The sequence below is a fragment of the Patagioenas fasciata genome, chromosome 11, assembly GCF_037038585.1.
Source record: "Patagioenas fasciata isolate bPatFas1 chromosome 11, bPatFas1.hap1, whole genome shotgun sequence".
NCBI lineage: Eukaryota > Metazoa > Chordata > Aves > Columbiformes > Columbidae > Patagioenas > Patagioenas fasciata.
Window position 1 is genome coordinate 8917974 of NC_092530.1, and position 22550 is coordinate 8940523.

Sequence of the window (22550 nt, forward strand, 5' to 3'; positions counted from 1 at the left end):
TAAATGAAAACTGAGACTCTCATGCAGCCTCATCCCCGCAAAAACTGTCACTACCAGAAGAACACCAACTATCACGAGGTCCTACATAAAAGAGAACATCTAGAGCCATGTGTTTCCCAGGGAATTCCACGCCCAGGGTTTAATTAGCAATGAAAGCAAACAGAAATGGAAAGAAGAAATCCTGATTAGGTTTGTTGGCTAGCCAGGTTTATTCACTGGGGCAAATGCCCAGCAATTTGACTTCTTGCTCCAGTTCTGCCCCACGTTCACGCGGGTTGGGGGGTATTGGCAGCGGGTACAAGGCTGGTTTGGGAGGCCTTTTGACAGTCACTTCACCCATCAGCTGAACATGTGAGGCAGTCCCATTCTCTTCTAAAAACTCCCTCGAAATCACCCCTTCAGTTTGCTGTAGAGAGAAAAAGCTCAGCTTTGGGCTGCTGATCTTCTTTGGGGTCTCTTTAATTATAATTTTCTGTCTGGCAGCCTCACTGTCAATGATCACAGAGGAAGTAATTCTCACAGAAGGAGGAAATTAATTCCTGTGCTAAGTACAGAGGTAACAGAGCCAGAAGTTTAAGGTATTCTTCCGAATCACACCATTCATACATTTCCTTTGTGCAGGGCAAATCATTTAACCTCCCTACCTGTTTGTCCTCATCGCTAAAATGAGGAAGGCAGAACTGACCCAGTTCTCATTCCAAATCTTGAATGGTTTCCCAGCATTTTGAAGCCACTAAATAAAAGGCATTACAAAAGGACGTGCGTTGTTCCTTCCACACTGCTATGTAAGACATAACAAGAGGTGAAATATGAAATCAATGGAAAGCTTAAATCCCTCCTGAAGCTTATAAAGGTTAATGCTCTGGCTTCAAATTCAGATGCAAAACTGTCCTGATCATGCTACACATATTTAAAATGAAGAAACAACCAAGCTGACAAAAAAGCAATTGCTTGTCTCTTTGCTTGAGGAAGTTTTAACACTGTGGTAACAGGTTTTGCCTTCGTGATTCACAGAGACACAGACACGGAGGTTTGGTTCTTTATATGAAGGTTACGTCAGGACTTGGGTCCTCGCTTTACTTTTTCTTTTTCCTTCTGTTACAACTGAACCTGTAAAGCTATTAATACTCCAACAGGGAGGGGAGGACACAAAAAAGCAGTCTTGAGGCACAGGGGACGTAATTCAATTTCTGGACATCAGAGCAGAGTTTGCGTGCGTTTCCTCTACAGGGTGGATCAGCCACCCCACCGTGCTGAGAAAAGGGGCACCTAACGCTCTCCTTCAGGTTAGGCCACATCTACCTCCACTTACCTTACAGTGAGGCATTACTGTTGCCACTAGAAATTGATTTAGGAATGCATGAGGACTACTAAGATCAGGGTCCGGGTGTGACACAAGATCAGGGTCCAGGTGTGACACTAGGTCGGGTCTAGGTGTGACACTAGGTCGGGTCTAGGTGTGACACTAGATCATTGCCTTGTGTGCACAAACACTCTTGGAAAAGTTGGTATGAATTTGTAACTCGAGGAAGTTGAGGGAAGCAACCCCAAGAGCTGAATTACCAGCTGACAAAGAAATGAAATCTTGTGCGTTCAAATAAAGGGCCTGAAATCCAGGATCAGAGGCCATACACATATTTACTGCAAGCCATGAAGAGAAATGTGATGCACAGAGACTTGGTGAAGCTGCTCTGGAAGCATTTCACAGGGGGAAAAAGCCAATCCTAAGACATGGAGTTTGTTCCTGTAGACATCAGTGGGGATTTTTGCTGTTATTGCAGGTCGAAACTACAATTCTGACTCACGGGTCAGACCTGCAGCTCAGAGTCCAGCATATACCATCAGCACGGAAAGGAATGCCAACCAGAGGGAAGTTTATGGGACTTTTTTGTTGATCCTTCAAATACACCTAATATTCAACCACACCTTGTGTCTGGCACGGACCAGACTGCTTGGCGAACCCAACCACCGACCACCGTTTCTGTTCCACAGACCCAGCTCGGTGGGTCGGATCTGCTGCCGAGAGGCTCCATCGTGTGGGTGGCGGGTTTGTGTCCTTGCACGTATTCCTATAACAGCCCTGAGTCCTCCTGGGGGTCTCTCCCAGTAACGTGGTGTCATTAATACACTCACGCTCTTTTGTAACAGAGTAATATAATAACAGGCTTTTATTTGCGGTCTGTCTTCTCCCTGCTCCCCTTCCTGCACAATCTTCATTCTACACTCCCCCACTAAATCTCCTGCTTGTTTCTTAAGCTGGGATGGATTCAGGATAAAGAGATTTTTAGTTATTTTTGTAAGCTGACTTGAACAAAGTGGTCAGAGAAGAAGGCTCAAGACAAGCCTGGGTGTGTGAGGATGACATGAGAATTTGGGATGTATGACTGAAAGCAGTGGGATCCTGGACACCTTTCTTCCGGGCTCGGAGTTGGCCAAGCTCTGCTTGGCATAGGGTCTGAATGGAGGAGCAAAAGGACCAAATCTCCTCTTCCAAATGCCCCAGATATAACCTGTATCCTGAGCACAACTTCCACATGGACATGGGCCCACATCTTCAACCTTTGGCCTCTATGAAGCTCAACTGGTGGTTCTAGGTGCTTTCAGCTCAGTGAGATTTATGCTTTTAGTACTGTTGATTACTCTCCTGCCAGAGGTACCATTTCTAGCACTTAAATTGCTGTTCCCCAAGAAAAAGCAGAACAAAACATCCAGAACAGAGGAAAGAAAATTAAATGCAACATTGATGCTGCTCACCTATATTTTTCCTGGAGAAACTGTGCTTATTTATTCCATAAGCATGAGGTGTGTTTTGCACTAATGTCCTAGGATTTAATTTTTTCCCAAGGTGCTCCCTCCTCTTCCACTTCCTCTCTCCCATTCTCATCTATCAGACAACATCTTGGGTAGTAAAACATGTTTTATTGGATTCTGTTTTTTCTTGAAGGGAGAGGAAGACAAGACAATTACGACTGTCTATCCAAGATGAAAAGCTTTTCCTGTGTATCCCTGTATTTAGCTCACAGGAGGATGTTTTGTTTAGGTTTTATTATTATTATTATTATTATTATTTTTTCCAGGATGTTCTGTCTGCCACGAGGGAATCTCGCAGGCTGTGGATCACTTAGTTTGGGTGCTCTGAAAGTGGAGCTGGAGTCACTTGGTTCAAATTAGAGGAGCTGCTTTATCTGCTGCTGGAAGGATGTGGCATATATTTATAATCAGTGCAACAGCGATCCCCACCCTGTTCCCATCAGCAAACATGGAACACAGGGCAGTTTACCGAACAGGATCTGGCAAAAAATAACCACAGGGTTGAGTAACCCCGAAATATGTTTATCACGGGAATATTGCACAGGACTGGGGTTCACGGTCTGGTGTTACCTCCCCATTACAAGGTGCTTGGATGAGGGTATTTGCAGACCCCACAGCAAGTAACAGACTCTGTGTCAGGTTGTACCTAATTAGAGGAGTTCCTGGACAATTTTAACTAATGTTCAAAACCATTTGGATGGACAGCACTTTGGGGCTTTATCAGCCCAAATGATTATTAAATTGTTGAGACAAAGTGAGGCAAGAATCTCAGATTACATTCCTGGGAGCTGGGCATCCTATTGGCAGCTTCTTCCAGCTAGTCTCAAAGCCTAATATTTATTTAAGGCTAGGCTTTAAGTGCTCTTTATTGTATTTAGAATATTTTCTTTCAGTCTTGGGGAAGCTGCCAACACATCTTAGCAAAACATGATTGCTGCAACCTAAAATTATTGCCTTGTCACATCGAGTCCATTTCTAGGGGACTGAATTATGAACCTATCTACTGATTTATCTATTGCAGAGCCAGCCAACCATCAGCCAAGGCTGATAAGCTGCTCTGTCCAGCAAGCGCTAACAGAATCATCTAGGCTGATGCCAAAGTTAGGACAGAGCTCCACCAAAGCAACAGAAGTAGCGTCACTATACCCAGGGGAGCTGAGACACACAGGACGCCCGCCCAGGGCTGCCAACAGAGAGCTTGTCCTATTGACCCCCAGCCCATAGGAAAATGAAAGGAGCCTGAGTGAGAAATACAAGTCCCGCAGTTCCACGAAGGAGCTGGATTGTTACTGCTCTACTCACGCTGCATGAGCCGCCTTCTCATAGTTTAGGGCATCCAAGTCATCATTAATTCCAGGAACTGATCAATAAGCAGTAGCCAGCAACAGGGATGGTGATCATTTGCTCGTGGTGGCTACTGGAGAAAAGACCAGATGACATTAGCAGAGGGGACAATGCTGGACGGACAGTAGAAAACAGATCTCAGTGTGTGGTCAAACAGCAGAGTGGGTTGGTGGGCGAGATGTGAGTGATCTCTAGGAGCAGAACACTCCTGACAGCTGTCAATCAAACTGCAGGCCCTGCCCCAGAACCAGCAACTGAGCTTGATGATTACAACTGCTTGATCACCAACACTGCACGTTTATGATTAATGTGCAAAGTCACGAAAAAAAATAGTGGGGCAGGAAGGGGAGGTTGGAACATGTAGGTAGAAACAAATCCTTAATTTTTGCTCAAGGAAGGAAGGAGGGAAGGAAGGAGAGAGGGAAGGAGGGAAGGAGGGGAGGAAGGAGGGAAGGAAGGAAGGAGAGAGGGAAGGAGGGAAGGAGGGGAGGAAGGAGGGAAGGAAGGAGAGAGGGAAGGAGGGAAGGAGGGGAGGAAGGAGGGGAGGAAGGAGGGAAGGAAGGAGAGAGGGAAGGAGGGAAGGAGGGGAGGAAGGAGGGGAGGAAGGAGGGAAGGAAGGAGAGAGGGAAGGAGGGAAGGAGGGGAGGAAGGAGGGAAGGAGGGAAGGAGGGAGGGAGGGAGGGAGGGAGGGAAGGAAGGAAGGAAAGAAGGAAGGAAGGAAGGAAGGAAGGAAGGAAGGAAGGAAGGAAGGAAGGAAGGAGGGAGGGAAGGAAGGAGGGAAGGAGGGAAGGAGGGAAGGAAGGAGGGAAGGAGGGAAGGAGGGAAGGAAGGAGGGAAGGAAGGAGGGAAGGAAGGAGGGAAGGAAGGAAGGAAGGAAGGAAGGAAGGAAGGAAGGAAGGAAGGAAGGAAGGAAGGAAGGAAGGGAATAGAAACTATAGAAATACATAAAAACACTCAATAGATAAAGTACCACCCTAAGGTCTCCAGAAATGTGCTGTAGTTTCGCAGGACCAATGCTACAGCTGGTACAGCACTAGTGGGTCTCTCCGTCCACCTTCAGTGATGAGGACACTGCACTGAAGCCATGCTTTGAGCAGTATCTCTTGCAACCAGGAGACAGAGTACTGTGACCAACAGACCAAAATCCCATTGTGAGGAAGGCCAGAAAATCTCTGGCTGCTACCACAGCTTGAAGAATTGTTTATTCCTCCTCCTTCTTCCACATCAGTGATAAAGTTCTAGTATGTTTTTGAAGGAAAAGGAATCACATTCCCCGCATTCCCACACAGACATACAGACGGAAACATACATGCAAAGGCTAGAATCTACCTTGAAAAAAACCCAACACCTGGCATCAGCATCTGGCACATCCTCCAGATTCCAAGAGCTTGGACTTTAAAGGAAATACACTATAGTTGTTAGAGTCACTAACCCTGAACTGCAGCTCTCACACACTAGTGTGAGTTGCCCAGACAAATCTAAGACACTCGAGGTCTTGTAACACAAACACACCCAAGCCCGTCCTTTCCCTGACACTGGTGTGAAGCCTCACAACAGCTTCTGTCACACAATTCTATCTCCTTCTAAAGCTGTCGATAGAGAGTACAATGTGAAAGTCTGAGTTGCAGCCACTTACCATCACGACACAAAAACCCATCTTTATGCCTGGCTAGCCTGAGGAACTCACTATGAAAAAATGCCATCCGAGAGCTCAGCACCGCTGCGTGCACAAGGGAAGGACCCTTGCACAGAACTATGTCAAAAACCTGTAGCAATGAGGGGATATTATGCTGTAAGGTGTCCACCAAACAGCATTTGGCTCAGGAACCAGATTGACTTAGAGAGCAAAGCCCATTGCAGGCAGATGGCTCCGCAAGTTTTATTTAACGGAGTTGTCCTTTTCCTCCAAAGTGTTGGTACAATATAGTTACAAAGACAGAATGCTGGTTTTGATATTGACTTCAGCCATTACAGAAATTCCTTTGTTTCTGTGTCTCAGTAAGAATGGCTGGGTATGTCATTTGAAGAATATCTGTTTTATTTCTTTCCCATCTCGTCATCTCCATTCTGCTTTTTCATGTATCTATTGGCACAGAAGTTGGATGCTTCAGCAAATGAGGTTAACCTCTGACCATAACTTACTGCTCCCTCAGGAGGAAGTGGTGATAAAAAAGGAAAAGGCCACAACTACAGCGGAGCACAGCAAAAGCAGACGGACCAAGGGTTGTACAAATTACAAAACCACCAGCCCCTGAAACCTATACCAGGGCTAGCCATGCAAATAATAAAGTGTGACATAAACACACACAAAGCTGGACTCAGTTTGGCCAGAACAATCATTCATATGCCAAGAAAAATAAGTAGCTTTCCCATTTTCTCTGGACTTTCCCATATAATGGCTGTCAGGGCCTCTGTCACATCAGGGACAACACGTGGCAATAGACCGCAGGCAGCTGAAGAGAGAAACGATCAAATCATCCGTAGCATTGCCTTTAACTGTCATCTCATGCAAGAACAGAGGGCAAGACAGCCCTTGGTAACAGTGCTCTGTCCAGGATAAATCAGACTGAAGGCAAAGCCCAGTGCACTAGAACGTGTCCATCGTGATTTCCGGATCATGTTCATGGGCTCATCCCAATCTGTGGCTGGGATTTCCCTGTGGGAATTTACATGCTCATCTTGAGGTTTTTAAAATAATGAGAAAGAGATATATATCTTTATGATTAACTCCCCTCTAAGGCAACTCAGGTTGAGCTTCTGAGCATGGAGGGACCCTAAAATCACTGACATTTGGGGAAAGTTGTATGAAGGGAAAGAGAGAATGAAGTTCTGTAGGGCTGTAGCTGGGGGAGATGGTGTTTCTGAATGAGGGGTTTATGGTCTTTGCTTGGGGGTGCCAGGCACTGGTGGCTTCTTGAGGGATTCTGGTGAGAACCCAGCACAAAATGTGAGCCTGGGTGAAAATAAAACCTCAACTAAGCACAGAAATAAAGAGACTCAGACACTTGGGAAATTTGTCTCAGAAAGGGTCCCTGCGTTTCCCAAACAGTTTCAAGAACGCTCTCTGCTTGGCGTCTCTTTATTCTTGGCTAATGGGAAACTCTCTACAGTTCTCCTAGAATATATTATGGGTTTATCAGGGCCAGAGCCTTCTCTATCTCAACTGAACCCCATTTCTGCAGACTTGGTCTGATTCATCACTCCTCAGGGCTTTTTGTTCCATAGGTGTGGAGGAAGTTATTGCTGCTTCTGTTAGCATTAAGTTAGAGACTGATCCCCATTGGAAAAGGTTAAACAAATGTGATATGGAACAGCTTCAATGCCAGGACTGGCTAAACTGGGAGTTTCCAGTCTGAAAAACAGGCAACTGAGAGAGGTAATGACCTAAGAGTATAAAATCATGGGAGTGGCACAAGGAGTTGCACAGAGAAACTTGAGCAGTAAATGAAACTATTAGAAACTGCAAAGAAGCCAAAGGAGATGTTTCTGCATCCACCTTGCAGACTTGCTGTGGATATCAAGAGCATACCTGCCCTCAAGAAGAGAGCGCTTAAGGTCATGACGGACAAAGACACCAAGAGTTATTAAGCAAAAAGACACGACCTCTCAGTTACCATGTGCCCAGACAGTTGCAGGCCGGGAAACTAATCCTGGAAAAGACCATTTACTTGCTGCTTTCTTATAGGTCTCCAATTCGAGCCCCTGTCAAGGTGATGGAGTAGATGAATCTTTGATATGATGTACTATGGATGGTCTTAAGTTCTTAAATGTTCCTGTGCTAAATGGAGAACATTACAGGAAGCTGCTTCTCCCTCACCTATTCCTTCGTACTGCTCCCTGCTCAGTCTTGTTCCTTCCGAGCATCCTTAGACATGTGCTGCCTCTCTGCAAGAATCTGCGGGCAAGCAACCCGCAGGCCTTCATCCTGCCGCTCTTCCTCCTCCTGTGCAAAAGCAGAAGGAATGTCAGAGGCCAAAGAAAAGATGTTCTGCCTTTCCACCCTGTGCAGCAGAGTCTTTGCAGCTACGGTGTGCGGGCCGGCTGCTGGAGGAGCGCAGGGAGCTGGCTGCTCCCATGCTGTTGGCTTTCCTCCTCATTTCCAGCTGCTAAATTGCATTAAAAGAAGCTAGGACTGTAACTGAATAACGCGACTGCTCAGTGCAAGCAACTGCCATAGTTGCCAGAGGGATGTGGCCTGTGGAAAGGAAGAAGCCAAGATACTCAGCCAGGGCAAGTGTATAGTGGACATTAGCTATTAAAATAAGATCCATGTTTTCTCTCCTTTTCTAGACCATTTTCCCTATCTTGCTTTTTGTTCAGAGGGGGTGCAGGAGTGAGATCAGCATTGTTATGAGACTGAAGCAGTAAACAATTCTTTATCACTATAACATTGCAAATCATTGCAAAATCTGTATTGCTGTGCAGGCCAATGCTTGTAATAAGCTACTGTCAAACAGGATGGCAAAAAGCAAGTATTAGCAGCTGACCCAGGAATATTTTCCCTGTCATTCAGAGGCATTGCTTTCTTGACAAAGAACAGTCAAATCACACAGAACTGAGTTAATATGAGAGCTGTATGAGTGTCATGACACTACTTGTCAAAGGGACATCTAAACTTCAGCTTGGGTCTCCTAGGCTAGAAGGGATTTGAAGGATGTTATTATTCAGCCATCAGGTTGTAGCATTATTTTGATGTTCATGGGGATAAAGGAAAAACCCTTCTAGAAGAACGCTGTATGCTTTAACACAGGCTAATAATTTCAGTCTGCAATTTGTGATCATACTCCAGCAATCTATGGCAGACAACTCATTTGTTGCTCAATTACATGGCACAGAAAGGCAGACAGTGCCCATTAGCAGAGCTCTACTGATTTTGCCAGCATACACTAACAGAAGATGCAGCTTACATATTTTCAAACAATTCCCGTAAAAATGTTAGATTTCTACAGAACCTTGGTGGTTCCGTGCCTATTGAACTTCAATACAGTGCATAAAATTGGCAGAAAGCACCTTCTGAAATGCTCTTTGTTACATCTTCGTGTCCGTTTCCATCTGCCAGATTCTGCTACCATTATGCACTTTGAATAGTCTCTCATTCCTGAAACAGTCCCACTGAAGTGATGGGTTTTCTGAACCTCAGCTGCAATGAGTACTGCAATGTACCTCTACTAGAGTTACAAAAAAACACTGAAATGGAGCAGTAGAGCCAACATAGCTGGGGAACAGAAAGAAGTGCTGAATCCCACCCCACAGGTACACCCCCAATACAGTTACCTGTCTCCTTGGAAAGAACACAGAGGCCAGAGTGACTCAAAAAGAGCAGGGGGGACATGAAGGGCTGTGACATGTGAAAGCAACAGTTGAATCTTTCTAAAGAGGCTCTGCTACCAGTGTTGGTGTTCATGGCTGTTTGCTCTGGCAAAGCAGCATTTGGGAGGTGGAATACTTGGTTATGAATCCTGAAGGAAAGACTGAAAGGACAACTGCTTTCCTCAGTGCTCCAGGACAATGCTGGGAAGGAAGAGGCAGCTTTTGGCCCTGCAACACCCCCATCAGCCCACTGGTGCTGGCAGGATTCCCCAATGGCTCATTTCCCAAGGCTGCCTCTTCCTTCAAAAGAAGCTGCTAGTTCAATCCTTCTGCAGGCTAAAGATGTCACCAGTAAAATCTCCATTTCACCTGCACAGTGACAGTTTATGGACTGTAAGTCAGTGAAGCGTGCTCCTTTAGAAGTCATTTATGATCCGGTAGCAATGTTATATGAGCGCACCATGACATGGAGTAAGGGTGACACACTGTGTGGACAGAGAGAAGTGCAATTCCGCCCCTCCTTCCCAACTTTTTTGGAAAGATTTGGTCCTTTTGTTGGAGATGTGAGTCTGGAGTGAGGCAAACCCCAGGCAGTCCCAGTGGAGCTCTGTCCTTTGGTCCCTTCCTGTGAAACAGCCAAAGCCTCCCAGGCACACTCCTCTGTGCGGCATCGTGGCTGCGGCAGCAGCACAAGCTCCATGCCAAGCACTCCCATCTTGGGTTAAGCCAGTAGAAAAGGGCAATAAATCTGAGGATGTCCTTGGAGTCTGGATAAGAAGAGAAAGTTTTCTGTGACCTACAAATTGTTGGCACAAACCTATGAGTAACGAGAGACACGCAGCTTCGGAGCAAATGTGCAGTTCGCTGCAGATGGCGATTTCTCCAACAGTCAGTGCTGCAAGGAGAAATGAAGCAAGTCCATAAAGCTAAGAGAAAAAAGATTAGGCAGCAGTTTCATGTTTTGGTTGCATTTTTAAAAGAGACTGTGAGTTTAACCCTCATCTGGAGCTTACACACAACTAAAAAGGTTGCTCTGATTAGAGACGCAGACGCTAATTGCCAAACACATCAGCCAAGAGACTAAGACAAATACTTGTACAAAGAAATGGTAAAAGAGAGAAGCAGAGATGAGAAACGCACGACTCAGTCTTCAGAGCCCACCTTGGTGATTTCAAAATCCTCATTTTTTCCTATTGAAAGCCCTTGCTATTCACCCCTTCCATCATTTAGAGTACAAAATCCCTGCAGTATTTTTCATCCTCCCCGATGCCCAGAAGACAAAGAACCTCTGTACAAAAGAGCCTTGTGGCATTGCTAGGGAGATTAAGGCTTCTAAAAAATAACTACTTTGTTCTTTAAATGTTAGTAAACAGGCTGTGAGATGGCAGGTGCCTGGGCTCCAGAAAACACCAAGTTTTGCATCATTTAAAAAGGAGAAGCGCATTTTTTTTTTTCAGTTGCAAGCTTCACCTGTTGCTGAACATTATGGGCAGAAACAAGCAGAACTCAGCTGCCCTGGGATACAGGTTTACTGCACGGCAGTGTCAGTTCAGCTTGCCAGGACCAGGCAGTCTCACCACCATCCCATGCTACCTTGGGAGCCTGTAGTGACATCCTTCTCCCATTTTAACCCCAAAGCACACTCTCACCTTGCTACTAAATCTGGTGTCTCGCCAGGCTGAGACTCCGTGTTCAGGATAACTACAGTGCTCGACAGCTGCTGTTACTGCAGGGTCTGCAGCACAACTTTTACGAGACCCCTGTGTCTTTGGGATATAAACTTAACCCAGCTTTACAGACGAGGAGCGGAAAGACAGAGAGATCAAGAGAATTTTCCAGGAACGTACAGGTGGGCTTTGGCAGAGGAGCAGTTTGAACCGTGCTACTGAACAGGAGGCTAATGCCCTGACAACTACATCATTCCTCCCATCTAATGTCTGACATCCCACTGAGTTTAACAGACCGCTAATGGAGAAACTTTTAGAAGGAAGAGCACAAAACAGGAATAACATATCTGACTTAATTCATGGGCAAAACAGCAGAGTCCAATTGCTGAGAATAGCAAGGTCTTGCTAGCTTTTTATTTTTTTAAGCAGGAAACAGCATCCAAGAAGTGTCTACTTTATCTCTGCAATTCATGGCATGGACTGTCCTGAAACAAGGGCCTGAGCAGAGCGCCCTGGCCAGGCCGGTGGCTCCCCGGAGACAAAGGAGAGCCTGTTGTCTCCAGCCCCGCGCAGCCGCTCAGACATGCTGGTCCTGAGCGCTATTCCTGGCCTTGCGCTGACTCACTCAGTGACCTTGCTGAGAAAGACTCTTACATCCTCGTCTGCCTGCCTGTAAAAGCCATCATGGTCTCCTAAGGTTGGATTCTATGAGAAGCATAGACAGTGAAGAAATATGAAATATTTCTTCTGCTTTCCTTCAACACTGCTGCTGATCTATGCAAGGACAATGAGTGAAGCTTTGATTTTTATTCAGTGTAGGACATAACCTCCTCTTGAAAAAACTGCACCGTGAACAGATTTTCTTTGTCATTTTACTAATACCACTCTGTTCTGTTAAAGGTGAAAGGATTTTTAGAATCTAGTTTACTCATTGCTAGTTACGTTTCTCCATCTAGGTTCAGAGCCAAAACTCATTAGAGGCAGTGGGAATCTTCCCGTTCATTCCTATTCGCTTCTGTTGGCTTCGGCTCAAGCTTTTATTCAGTTCATATTCGCTTGGACAATGAAGATCAGTGATGGCAGTTTCACTATCAGTGTCTTTGTTGCCACCATGTCTCATTTCTAAAACCTTCAGCACAATGTCCATTTGTCTTTAGCAACTGCTTCCTTTCAGATTTCAAAAATAAGTAAGTCCATGGAAGAAACATTTCTTTTGGCTCTGCATTGGCTGAAAGCTCATCTGCAGACATTTCAGTTTTGGTAGACAGTGTCTCTTTCTTTCTCTCCATCATCTCAGCACACCAGCCTGCTATTTTTGCCTCAAAGGCTGGGCTGCACTGAGTCATGTAGCTCTCTCTGGTTTACTTTGGAGCTAGTGTAATCAGCGATAATCTCAATGCTCGCCCTATGGAGACGAGAAGCATTTACTTGTGAAATCTAACAGAAAGATGGCAGCTCAATGGAAGGAGTGCTGAGCATATTCTTCTAGCATACGCAACAGGAAGAAAAAATATTGTCATGATTAATGACACCCACACCACTGCAAAATTATCTCATGCTCTCCAGGTGATGTGTAGCTTTGCTGGATGGTCCTCCTGGAGAGTGGGATGTCTGGGGCTGTCCTGGCTGCTCCCCGCTGGGTCTTCCAGATCAGTGCTGAAGGGAACATCTCACATTGCTGCAGATGCTGCTCTGTGGTTACTGCAGCAAATGGGTTGAGAAAATAGGCCAGCACAGGCTGACCCAAAACCCCCACGGCAGATTGCACCAGGAGGGGAAGGCTGGGGTGAGGTTTAGCATTTATAACACAGAATCACAGAATCAGCTGGGTTGGAAATGACCTCAGAGATCATCCAGTCCAACCCTTGGTCCAACTCCAGTCCATTACTAGATCATGGCACTGAGTGCCATGGCCAATCTCAGTTTAAAAACCTCCAGGGCTGGTGAGTCCAGCACCTCCCTGGGCAGCCATTCCAGTGCCTGACCACTCTCTCTGCAGAGAGTTTCTTACTAATATCTAGCCTAAATTTCCCCTGGCAGAGTTGAAGCCCATGCCCCCTTGTCCTATTGCTGACTGCCCGGGAGAAGAGCCCAATCCCCACCTGGCTAGAACTGCCCTTCAGGTCGTTCTAGAGAGTGCTGAGCTCACCTCAAAGCCTCCTCTGCTCCAGACTGAACAAGCCCAGCTCCCTCAGCCTCTCCCCATAGGGCTTGTGTTCAAGTCCCTTCCCCAGTCTTGTTGCTCTTCTCTGGACCCGCTCCAGCACTTCAATCTCTTTCCTGACCTGAGGGGCTTTTAAAAACCTTTGCACTAAGCGTGGGTATATGTTAAGACTTCAGTGATAAGCTGGGGCATGGTGACCTTCTGGTATCAAGTTAAAAAGCTCACAGTATAGGACTTCAGCCTTGTGCTATGTGTTGAATCAACCCTAACACATTTGTGATCGATGTCTTGATCAATGCGAGTCCTCTGCAATCCCTTGTGTTTTTCAGTCTTGCCACTGTCAAGGCCTGTCTGTGCTTTTTCTTCTTCTAAAGCTTCTCTCCCTCTGCTCCAGTTATTTGAATCAGACAGTTCTAACTGGTGACTGTGATTTGGAGACGTGAGCAGAAACGTTCAGCATAAAGGGAATGTCTGGAGAGCACCATGGACGCGAATCCTGTTTCTCATTCTCAGTCTTAGCTGCAAGAAAATCCTGCTTTATCCCCAAAAAAGAAAAAAGTAAGAGAGAATTAGAATCCAAAGAAAAAGAAATAAAACGAGCATTCTCGGTTGTTTGCTCTGAGACCTACAGCTGGATGAAACCCATTTTTCTCACACTTTGAAGTTCATATTCTGGCGAAGGAAAGCCTTTCACAAGAAATCTGGCCTCTGACTGGGGAAGGTCACTGCAGGGAGAAGATCTGGGTGAAGGTACCTCAAAGGGATGGAATATTTTTCTTACCTCAAATGCTGTGTATGGATGAAACCTAGCTCATGAATTCCTTCCTCATTAGGTGGATATCTTTGTCTTTCTGCCACAGACTCTAGCAAAACAAAATAGTGATCAAACCTCGCGCCTGTCTCCTTTTGTTGATGGCCATTTATTTTCCTTAACATTTCTCTTGTTTTGTACTCTTGGCTCAGAACTCTGTCTACTGCTCCAAACCAGTTAATTCTTCCTAAGAGCCGTATGGGCCCAAGGCCTAGATTATATTTATAAGCTGTAAGGATCTCCCCAGGCAGTCTCAGTTATAAAGGATTCGAGTCAAAGAGCTACAAGGAGATGCTAAAAAACAACCTTAGAGAGGAAATACAAAGAGATGGAACATCACACATTTCCCCCATGTTAAAGCTTAAAAGAACAGACTACAGTTCAAAGCACCGTATAATGGGAGGTAAGTAATTTTCATCCTTTAATCTCCCATGTTTCCAGCAAAAGGATGAAATTTTCTGCTTTCCTCTGGTGTCTGAACACACGTGTTTAAGTTTTTCAGGCAGGTCCCCACGTTTTTGCACCGGTGCAAGTGCAAGAAAGATCATGCAAGGGAAGAGCAGCAGAACAGGCTGGGCCTGGGGCTGGAACGGCAGCGGACCCAAGCAGTGACAAACCTCAACTGGACAGCGGGGCAGAGGCTGCCGGGATGCGAGCCAGGGACGGATTGGAGGCCATACCAGAGGAAAACTCCTCGTTCTTGACAGTTTTTAAACAAAAATAAAAGTGCTTGCAGTACACTACTTATACTTTTGCATTGTTATTGTTGTTGAAGTGACTGACATGCCTCGTCCAGCTTTGTTTTGTGGCTTCGGATGATTCATTAAGCCCTTCTTTGTCGTGTTTTCCCTTCTTGTATAAAGAAGAAAGGTGCCCAGAGACTCTGCTAATCACTGTGTGTGCTTCCTGTCCTTCTCTCTGAAGCTTCCATCCCACAGAGGAGCAGCAGGCCATCAGAAACCTGCCTATGGCTCTGCTTGCCCCACACTTCTTGCTGTTAGGCTTCTAATAGCCTGTGTACTACTGTGTATTTGAACAAAGCTATGCAGGAAATGTTTTTCCCAGCTAGAGAAACATTTTGTTCCTATTCTGTGCTTGAGCCAAATGGGGTTTTCTTGAGGCCTTCTTTTCTGTTTTTTTCAAAACAAAGGAATAAATAAGCAAACGTGTCTGCAGGAAGTTGAATGAAGCAGGCAAGGGACTTGCTGAACAGAGGACTCCTGCAAGACGTGACAGTGTTCTGACCTAATTCAGGCTAGTGTCTTGAAACCAGACCTTGCACACGGAGATCACCAAGTTGCAGGCAAGGCTGGGATGGTGCTTTCCTTCCCTAGAGACAGCATCCCTAGCAGAAGTTATTCCAAACTGAGACTTCCCACAGAAGGTTTCTCTTTTGATAACGTGCCATTTCCCAATGAAAAACACTGTCATCAAAGAGTTCCCCACCCTGTTTGCTCACAGACTGCCAATGTTCACTTGTCTTTCGATCCTCAAGGGATGTGTGTGCGTAAAAGCCAGCCTGCCCAGATTGCGGAGAGAGGCACACCCAGCGATGGCCTTGCAGCTCTCCTCAGGATTAAAGCAGCTACGGCTGGTAGTGCTACCATCTGTGGCACTTAGGTGGGACTGGACTACATACCCTAGGAAATGATGGCTTTACTGCTGTTCACTGGCTTAGGGACCCATATGCAGCCAGCACCTTGCCTGTCTTGGAGGTCAACATATGTCTCCAAGGCACCCCGTGCATCAAATAAATAATAACTGAATTTATGAGACATGTACTGTTTTATCCCAGAACAACACAGCAAAGTGCAGGGCACATTTGTAATTTCCTGCCTCTTTCCAACACCTCTTTTGGGGGTTTAAATTTACAGGGCGTGGAAAGCTGTCCATCAAAAAACGCTCTAGGTGCTCTCAGGAAAAGGAGAACTCCTTGGTACAGCACACTGCAATGAAAGTTGACGGGCCTGCCAACTCACTGTCCTTCAAGGTAGTCACTACCCTTCTCCTCTCCTACCACAGATCACTAACACAGAAAAATGTCTTTCGGTCCATTGTGAGGTTCTGCTTCCTTCTCTTTCTGCAGACAAAGCCCAGCTCTGGAAGCCCAAGCCAGCGCTCACTAGTGTAGCACACAGCTGTGAATAGCAGTTCTCTCCAGCTGAAAGGGCAAGAGCTGCTTTGGAGAACAACTCAATTTTGCAGAACACACCTCTGGTCAGGACCGTCTCCATTAAACTCATAGGAAAGGCTGTCTTTGCCTCCACCTGATGACAAAGGGCAGAATTAGCCATCTAAAATTCAGGTTTATAGGCTAAACTTTTCCTTCTGCTGTTGTTGAGGGAGGCAAACAGGCACCTGCCAAAGTAGGTTTGTAAAAGAGAGGTTTGCACAGATGGGATGAGTGGGAAAAGCCTGTCTCTGCGGTGAGCGAGCAGGGCAGCCTAGGTAACCAGCCCGATTAGACACCTAATGTCCGGACAGCTGTGTTTAGGTTAGATACGTTTTACCTTTGGCTGAGGCTAAACACAGCACACAATTCCAGGCCCTGCTCTGATGAATGGCCATTCCCTCTTCTGCGCTTCCTTTATACACACTTACATACGACGAGCTCCAACAGAGGAACCAAAGTGAAGGAGTTCCCAGCTCTGGTATTGTCCCCTGCCAAGCCAATAAAAGGGAATAATTAGTGTAATCCTCTATGTCAGGGCAATGCCACAAAGGATGGAAGACACTCCAAGGGATGGTCATTCTCTAGCTGGTGCAGGACCTTGGTCCTATAGAACTGCACCGCTTGGTCCCAGCGCTTCATGGTGCACGAGGCCACAGCCTTGATATCCTGGCCAAATTCTCAACAGGTTATTGCTTTCCATCCCAATTCAGTAGTATTTCCACCAGACACAGCAATCTTCACTTCCTTGTCATTATTATTTTGTTTAGCTATGGCCACACTGATATCGCTGCCAGGTGTCTCCGCAGAGCTAAAAGCGTTTCATTAGGAAGTGAAATGCCCTTTTCTAGTCCTACTTCAATTCCCACGAGTATTGTGAGGCTAAGATATTTGTTAATATTAGTTAAGGAGCTTTCAGTTCCTCAGGTGGAATAATTGTCACAGCAAAACAAGTTATTATGGAGTTCTAGTCCAGTTAGCAAATCGCTTTTCCCATATGTATGAACAGAACACGCTGTTGTGTTAGGGCAATCTGCTATGCTTTGGAAAAGCTCGAACAGGTTGCTACCAGCATATGAAGATGCTCAGGGACAAAATGTGCCATTCCTACAACTGTATTTTTGATTTTGTATATTTTGAGGGAGAAAATAAAGAATTAAAAATAGCTCCCAGGACCATTTGGCCAGGTTCTGACACCGAATTCCTTGTGAAACTACACACTGTAGGCATTTAATCTTAATTAAAAGGTCCATTAAGTTTACCAACAGATAGAATATTATCTAGGGCATTACACAAATGCAACATGATTTTCTAGCAGCTGGTCAGTAACCTGTAATGAATTCTTAAATAACTCTCTGTAAATCAAAAATAAACTACAGTTCTATAATTTAGCTAGAATTTTCATGCTTCACTTATACTTCCTATAAGATTGGTCTTCACTATTATCCATAACTATTTAGAAGTCCATTACTGCAACACAGATATGGGGGAAGTTGTACTGTCTAAAAATTAGTTTTAGGCATAGAAAATGCATTTGTCACCTTAAGAATGATCTGGGCATTTATATAAAAATTAGCATTAACTGGTGACATCATGTGACGTTGAGAAAAGCGTTCCTGATTTAACACCGTGCATGGAAATGATGCCTCTTGTTCATAACACTGGAAATACCTAAGGCTATTCCGTGCTTAATTTATTGTTTGAATTTGGGACATTGCTGCACTAAGTATCAGTTCTGATTTTCTGAAGTGTCCATTTTCCTTGCAGGATAACATATGGATTTGTAACTCACAGTCCCATGTCTCACTTTGCTCTAGCGCAGTTTAATGTAGCGTACATGCTTGTGCATTAAGAATTTAGAAGCATACTAAAAAGAGGCACGAAAAACTTGACAACACCCTGATCACAGTTCAGTTGCACTAAACCCCTTGATATACATACAGTATAAGGTCTAATGCACCTGCTAGCTTTCTGTTCTTTTGAAGATGAACTGAGCAAGAGTAACAAAAAATGCAAACAAACCCCATCCTGCAGCCACGGGGCTGACAGTGCTTTACTGCGAGGCTGCAATAGGTCATTTAACCCCAGTGTCCCATTTGTGGCATTATTGGGAATAATCCCATTTGCGGCATTATTGGGAATAATGTGTGGGCAGCTGTAGAGCTTCCCTCACTCTCTAATTATCAGTACAGTGTAGTGGTTTGTGTATATTAAAAGCCACATAACTGGTATGTGCATTGCAATAGCACGGAATAGCTCTCTCCCCATCACCTGAGTGCCAGTTGCACTTCCAGAAGTGTCTCATGGGCACTGGGACATCTCCCAGCACGCCTGGCACTAGCTAAGCACAGTTTCTGCCTCTTAAAGCTGAGGCTGTGCTGGCCCAGGAGGCACCTGTGGCTGAAGGAGCAGCCCTGAGCCTGGAGAAGACTCTGCTCTTCCAGGCAAAAGGGGGAGTATCTGCGTGTTCCCTGCCAAATCCACGCTGCCCCCGCTCCATGAGTGCTCTCCCCTGCTGAAACCCTGCCTGGCATGGCAAGAGCAAAGGCACATGGACAGGCTGGAAGCCTTGATGTGTGGGTGGATCTGTCTACACCCAAGCGCATGGAGATAATGCTCAGGTGACACAGAAGCAGCTGCTACGAGAAACCCATGACAGATCAGGGAGACAGCTGTGCTACAGAAATAATACCACCATTAGAGCTGCCTGAAATATCCTCTTCAAATAAGAAACTTTCCCTGTGCCCCAAGAGCGAGGGATGCACAGGGTGGCTGCCACAAGAAGGGAGGCAGCAGGGCAGGGAGGACTGAGGTGGCATACATTGAGCAGGACACACTGAGAGGCATAAAGAGAACCCAAAACTGCTAAATAACCAGGGGAACGGGGGCAAAGACAGCGATCCTGCGAGACAGCCTGTTTCTCAGGTGGTGTCCCTCTGTGCTCCTGTGCCCTGGAGCCCTGAGAGCCCCGGAGCCGGGAGGGAGATGCCGACCCCCTAACCACCTTTCTGGTTTTGGGGGAAGCGGGACAGGACTGGGGGAAGCTGTTGCCACCTGATGCTCACGCAGCTCTGTCTTTGCAGGGACCGGCGATGTTGGGAGGCGGCGGGGAACAACTCGGCTCATTTCTTTGCCCCATCTCAGGCAGCAGCAGCAACAGGAAATCCAGGAGCTCTGTGAAATGACAGGGCGGGAGAGAGTGAAGTCCCCTTGCCTCGGCTGGTGACGTCTCTCCTTCCTCCTCTTTTTTTTTTTTTTTCCTGTCCCTATAAAGAATCTCGGACTCGCATCAAACTTCCCAGGGAAAGCAAACCAAACCCTGAGGGGTGGGGGGAAAGGGAGAGAGAAACACCTAAGGCGGGATCTGGCCATGCCCAAGCCCCGCTGCCTGCCGGCTGCCGGCCCCGGGCGCTGCGCGGTGTCCCCCGGCAGGTAGCCAGCCTGGGCGACCCGGACCCTCCTTCTCGTCCTGCCTCGCCAAACTCGCCCAAGGGGAGACATTCGTTCTTCCTCCCGATCTCCGCAGCACCTGCACCTCCCTGGATAAATTCCATCTAAGAGGAGGCTTTTCAGTTCAGCCACCTCATCCCAAACTGCAGGGAAAGGAACTGCTCAGAGCAGCGACTCACTGACTGGAGGAAACTTTTTGCCGAAGTTTTCTGGTGCTTTGCTTTGCTTTGCTTTTTAACCCCTTGAGTTACTTTGCACCACGCAGCCGGGCTGAGGAGCCTTCTCCTCTCATGCGCCCCCCCAGGCACCCCATGAATTAGAAAAGCAGGGGGAAACGAGGAATAAAGTTATTGTGAAAAGGGGTGAAAAAAAACCTAAAGCTTTCACCTCGAGAAGAAAGCAAAACAAAATCTGCAGCCCAAGGATGAAGCGGTGAATGGAAAGAACAATTTAACTGGAATCAACAAGTGGGAACTCCTGCACGCCTCGTCCTTCCCCTCCCTTCCCGCTCCAGCCCGCAGGCTTTCAGAAACTTGTGGCTGGAAAGAAAACTTTGTCGCGGTTTGCGGACCTCTCCCCGCGCCTGACACGGGACACGGCGGGCACCGGCGATGGTCCCCAGGCCGAGCGCCGCGCTGGCCATCTACGCCCTTCAGGCGCTGCTCCTGATGCACGGTAAGCCCCGTTCACACGCGGGTTTCTCCTCCCGACCGGGCGGGTGAACGCGGGCCCGGCGCTGCCGGCGCTGCCGCTCCCCGCGGTACCTCAGGCGAGGTGGCGCCTCGGGCGGGCCGCTAGGTGGCGCCCGGGCCGGCGGGGACGCACGGGGCAAGGCCCGGTCGCCCCTGCCCGGGGCTGCCCCGGGGGCGCTGCGGGGCCGCTGGGGCCGGCGCTGGGACGCGGGGAGCCCCGGGGAGCCCTTCGGAACCTCCGCGCCTCTCCGCACCATCCTCTGCCGGCCCGAGCGGCCCCGTGGGGTGCAACCCACCGGTATCTGAAAAGCCAAGGGGCAGGTGAATGAGATATAGAAGGGTTTTTCCATCTGCCCTGTGACTTTTCATTATTTTATTAAGCATAAGGATTTTGCTGGATTACCATGCCATTCACTCATGACACTGCAAATTCTTGTAAGGGAGATATTCTGTTACTTACTGGGGAATTCTCTGTGACAGTAATGATTTTTTTTCTTGGATAGTGAACATATTTCACAGTACAAAACTTCTATAGTATATTATCATAGTGTAACATCCAGAGGATAGCTTCTGGAAACACTGTGAAGCATCACTGTCCTTGATTTTTCTGTGATCATTCAGGGATTTAATGTATTCCTTCTGCAGAAAGGAACTGATTGGCAAGCACTAGCCCCGGTGAATTTCACATATCCCCTACAGTCCCTTCCCCACAGTTACCTACAGAATAAATAGCTAAGCCTAAGATTGCATTCCAAAGGCCTTACCCAGCTTTTCCCCCAAAAAACTGAAGCAGCAAAGCCTATAGGTAAAAAGGAGCCTCCCCAGCACAGCAGCCCTGGCGACGCGGGGCGGCAGTGCCCAAGCGCACCCCCAGGAACGCAATCCGCAACCCACAACCCACAGCACACCGACAGCAGCGCCCGCACCTTGAGCCGCACCTGGCGCAGCATCGGAAGCTCGTGCAGCCCTCCGAGAATTCCCATAATGTGCTCCAGCTGGCCGACACGTGCACGAGCGGCCAGCTGCATGCTATGTTAGTTTTAAAGTCTGAATAGGCTGGAAAAGTTGCCCATAGAAGGCATATTACCAGAAATCCAGAGTGATTTTCACAAAGGCATAAATCGTCATAGACTTTCACGGATCAGAGAGAGATAGTAATGAGCATTTGGCAGAAGGGAGAAAGTGTGTCTTGCCACAAGGGTTCCTGAGCCTCCAGGATGCAGTGGGACACAGTGCAATTGTTACTCAGCAGGTGGGTGAAAAGCCTGGCTAGAGATGCTATACCCACATTTTAGGGCTGACTTGGTTTCTTACTTACCAAGTTACTTCCTTAATAATTTTGGTCCTAATAACTTTGGATTTTGACCCAGATTCACTTTCCAATCAGTGCCAGGCACAGAGACGGCAATGCCCACATCCTATGGCCAAGAAAGGAAGGCAGGCACATCAGTAACCGTCCCTGTAGGCAAAGCCTGATGATGGATTTGGAAGCAGCATTAGGGATGTCAGCCCTTTGTCCATCATTAGGAAAAGATAACACGTTGGCAGAGTCTCTGTGTGCCCTAATTAGACTAGAAGCCAAACTGAAACAGGGCGAGGTGGTTGGAGGATTCCAGATAGCACTGATGTTATTGAGGTATTAACTCCTCAGCCACTTTTCCCTCAAAGTTCACCTCCAGCAATGAATTCAATGAAACTTTGTTTGACCTCCCAAGGCAGAAGAGGCACAGATCTATTCTGCAGGCTGTACATAACCTTCTCTGGGATCTCGGTGGTCAAAATTAGGCGGAGTTGCGCTGAAGAGGCTGACTCTGATTCGCATCCAAACAATTTCATCTGCAATGCAGACAGGAGGTTTTTCAACTGTGAAAGACACTGAGCACCCAGGGTGCTGGTTGAGGGCAGTGAGGCCGCCCAGCTGAGGGATCCCTTCCCACTCAGGACTGCCCAGGTGTCCAAGTGAAGGAGAAGTCTCTCAGCTCATACCAAACTGTAACAGAGGAGCCTGAGTGCCCTCTCCTTCTGTATCAGTAGCTGATTGCAACCACCATATCCTCATCTCCTGCACGCTGCCCAACATGCTTGGTGCTTTCAGTCCTTGGGGGTGTTTAGAAGGGGGAAGAGACCGTGC

At 47.0% G+C, this 22550-nt stretch overlaps 1 protein-coding gene and 1 long non-coding RNA gene across 3 annotated transcripts in view; one reads left to right on the top strand and one right to left on the bottom strand.

Moving 5' to 3' along the window:
* The window catches only part of LOC139828835 (uncharacterized), a 65736-nt gene that overhangs the window by 24105 nt on the left and 19081 nt on the right, over positions 1-22550 (bottom strand). The window contains exon 3 of the long non-coding RNA XR_011740837.1: positions 4114-4228. This is a non-coding gene — a long non-coding RNA (uncharacterized lncRNA). The remainder of the gene's footprint in view (positions 1-4113; positions 4229-22550) is intronic.
* LOC136106322 (vascular endothelial growth factor receptor kdr-like) overlaps positions 19557-22550 on the top strand; it is a 130504-nt gene continuing 127510 nt past the window's right edge. For both annotated transcript variants that reach the window (XM_065846616.2, XM_065846617.2), the window contains exon 1: positions 19557-20402. In XM_065846616.2, coding sequence (XP_065702688.1) covers positions 20339-20402 — 64 coding nt within the window. In that variant the 5' untranslated portion in view covers positions 19557-20338. The remainder of the gene's footprint in view (positions 20403-22550) is intronic.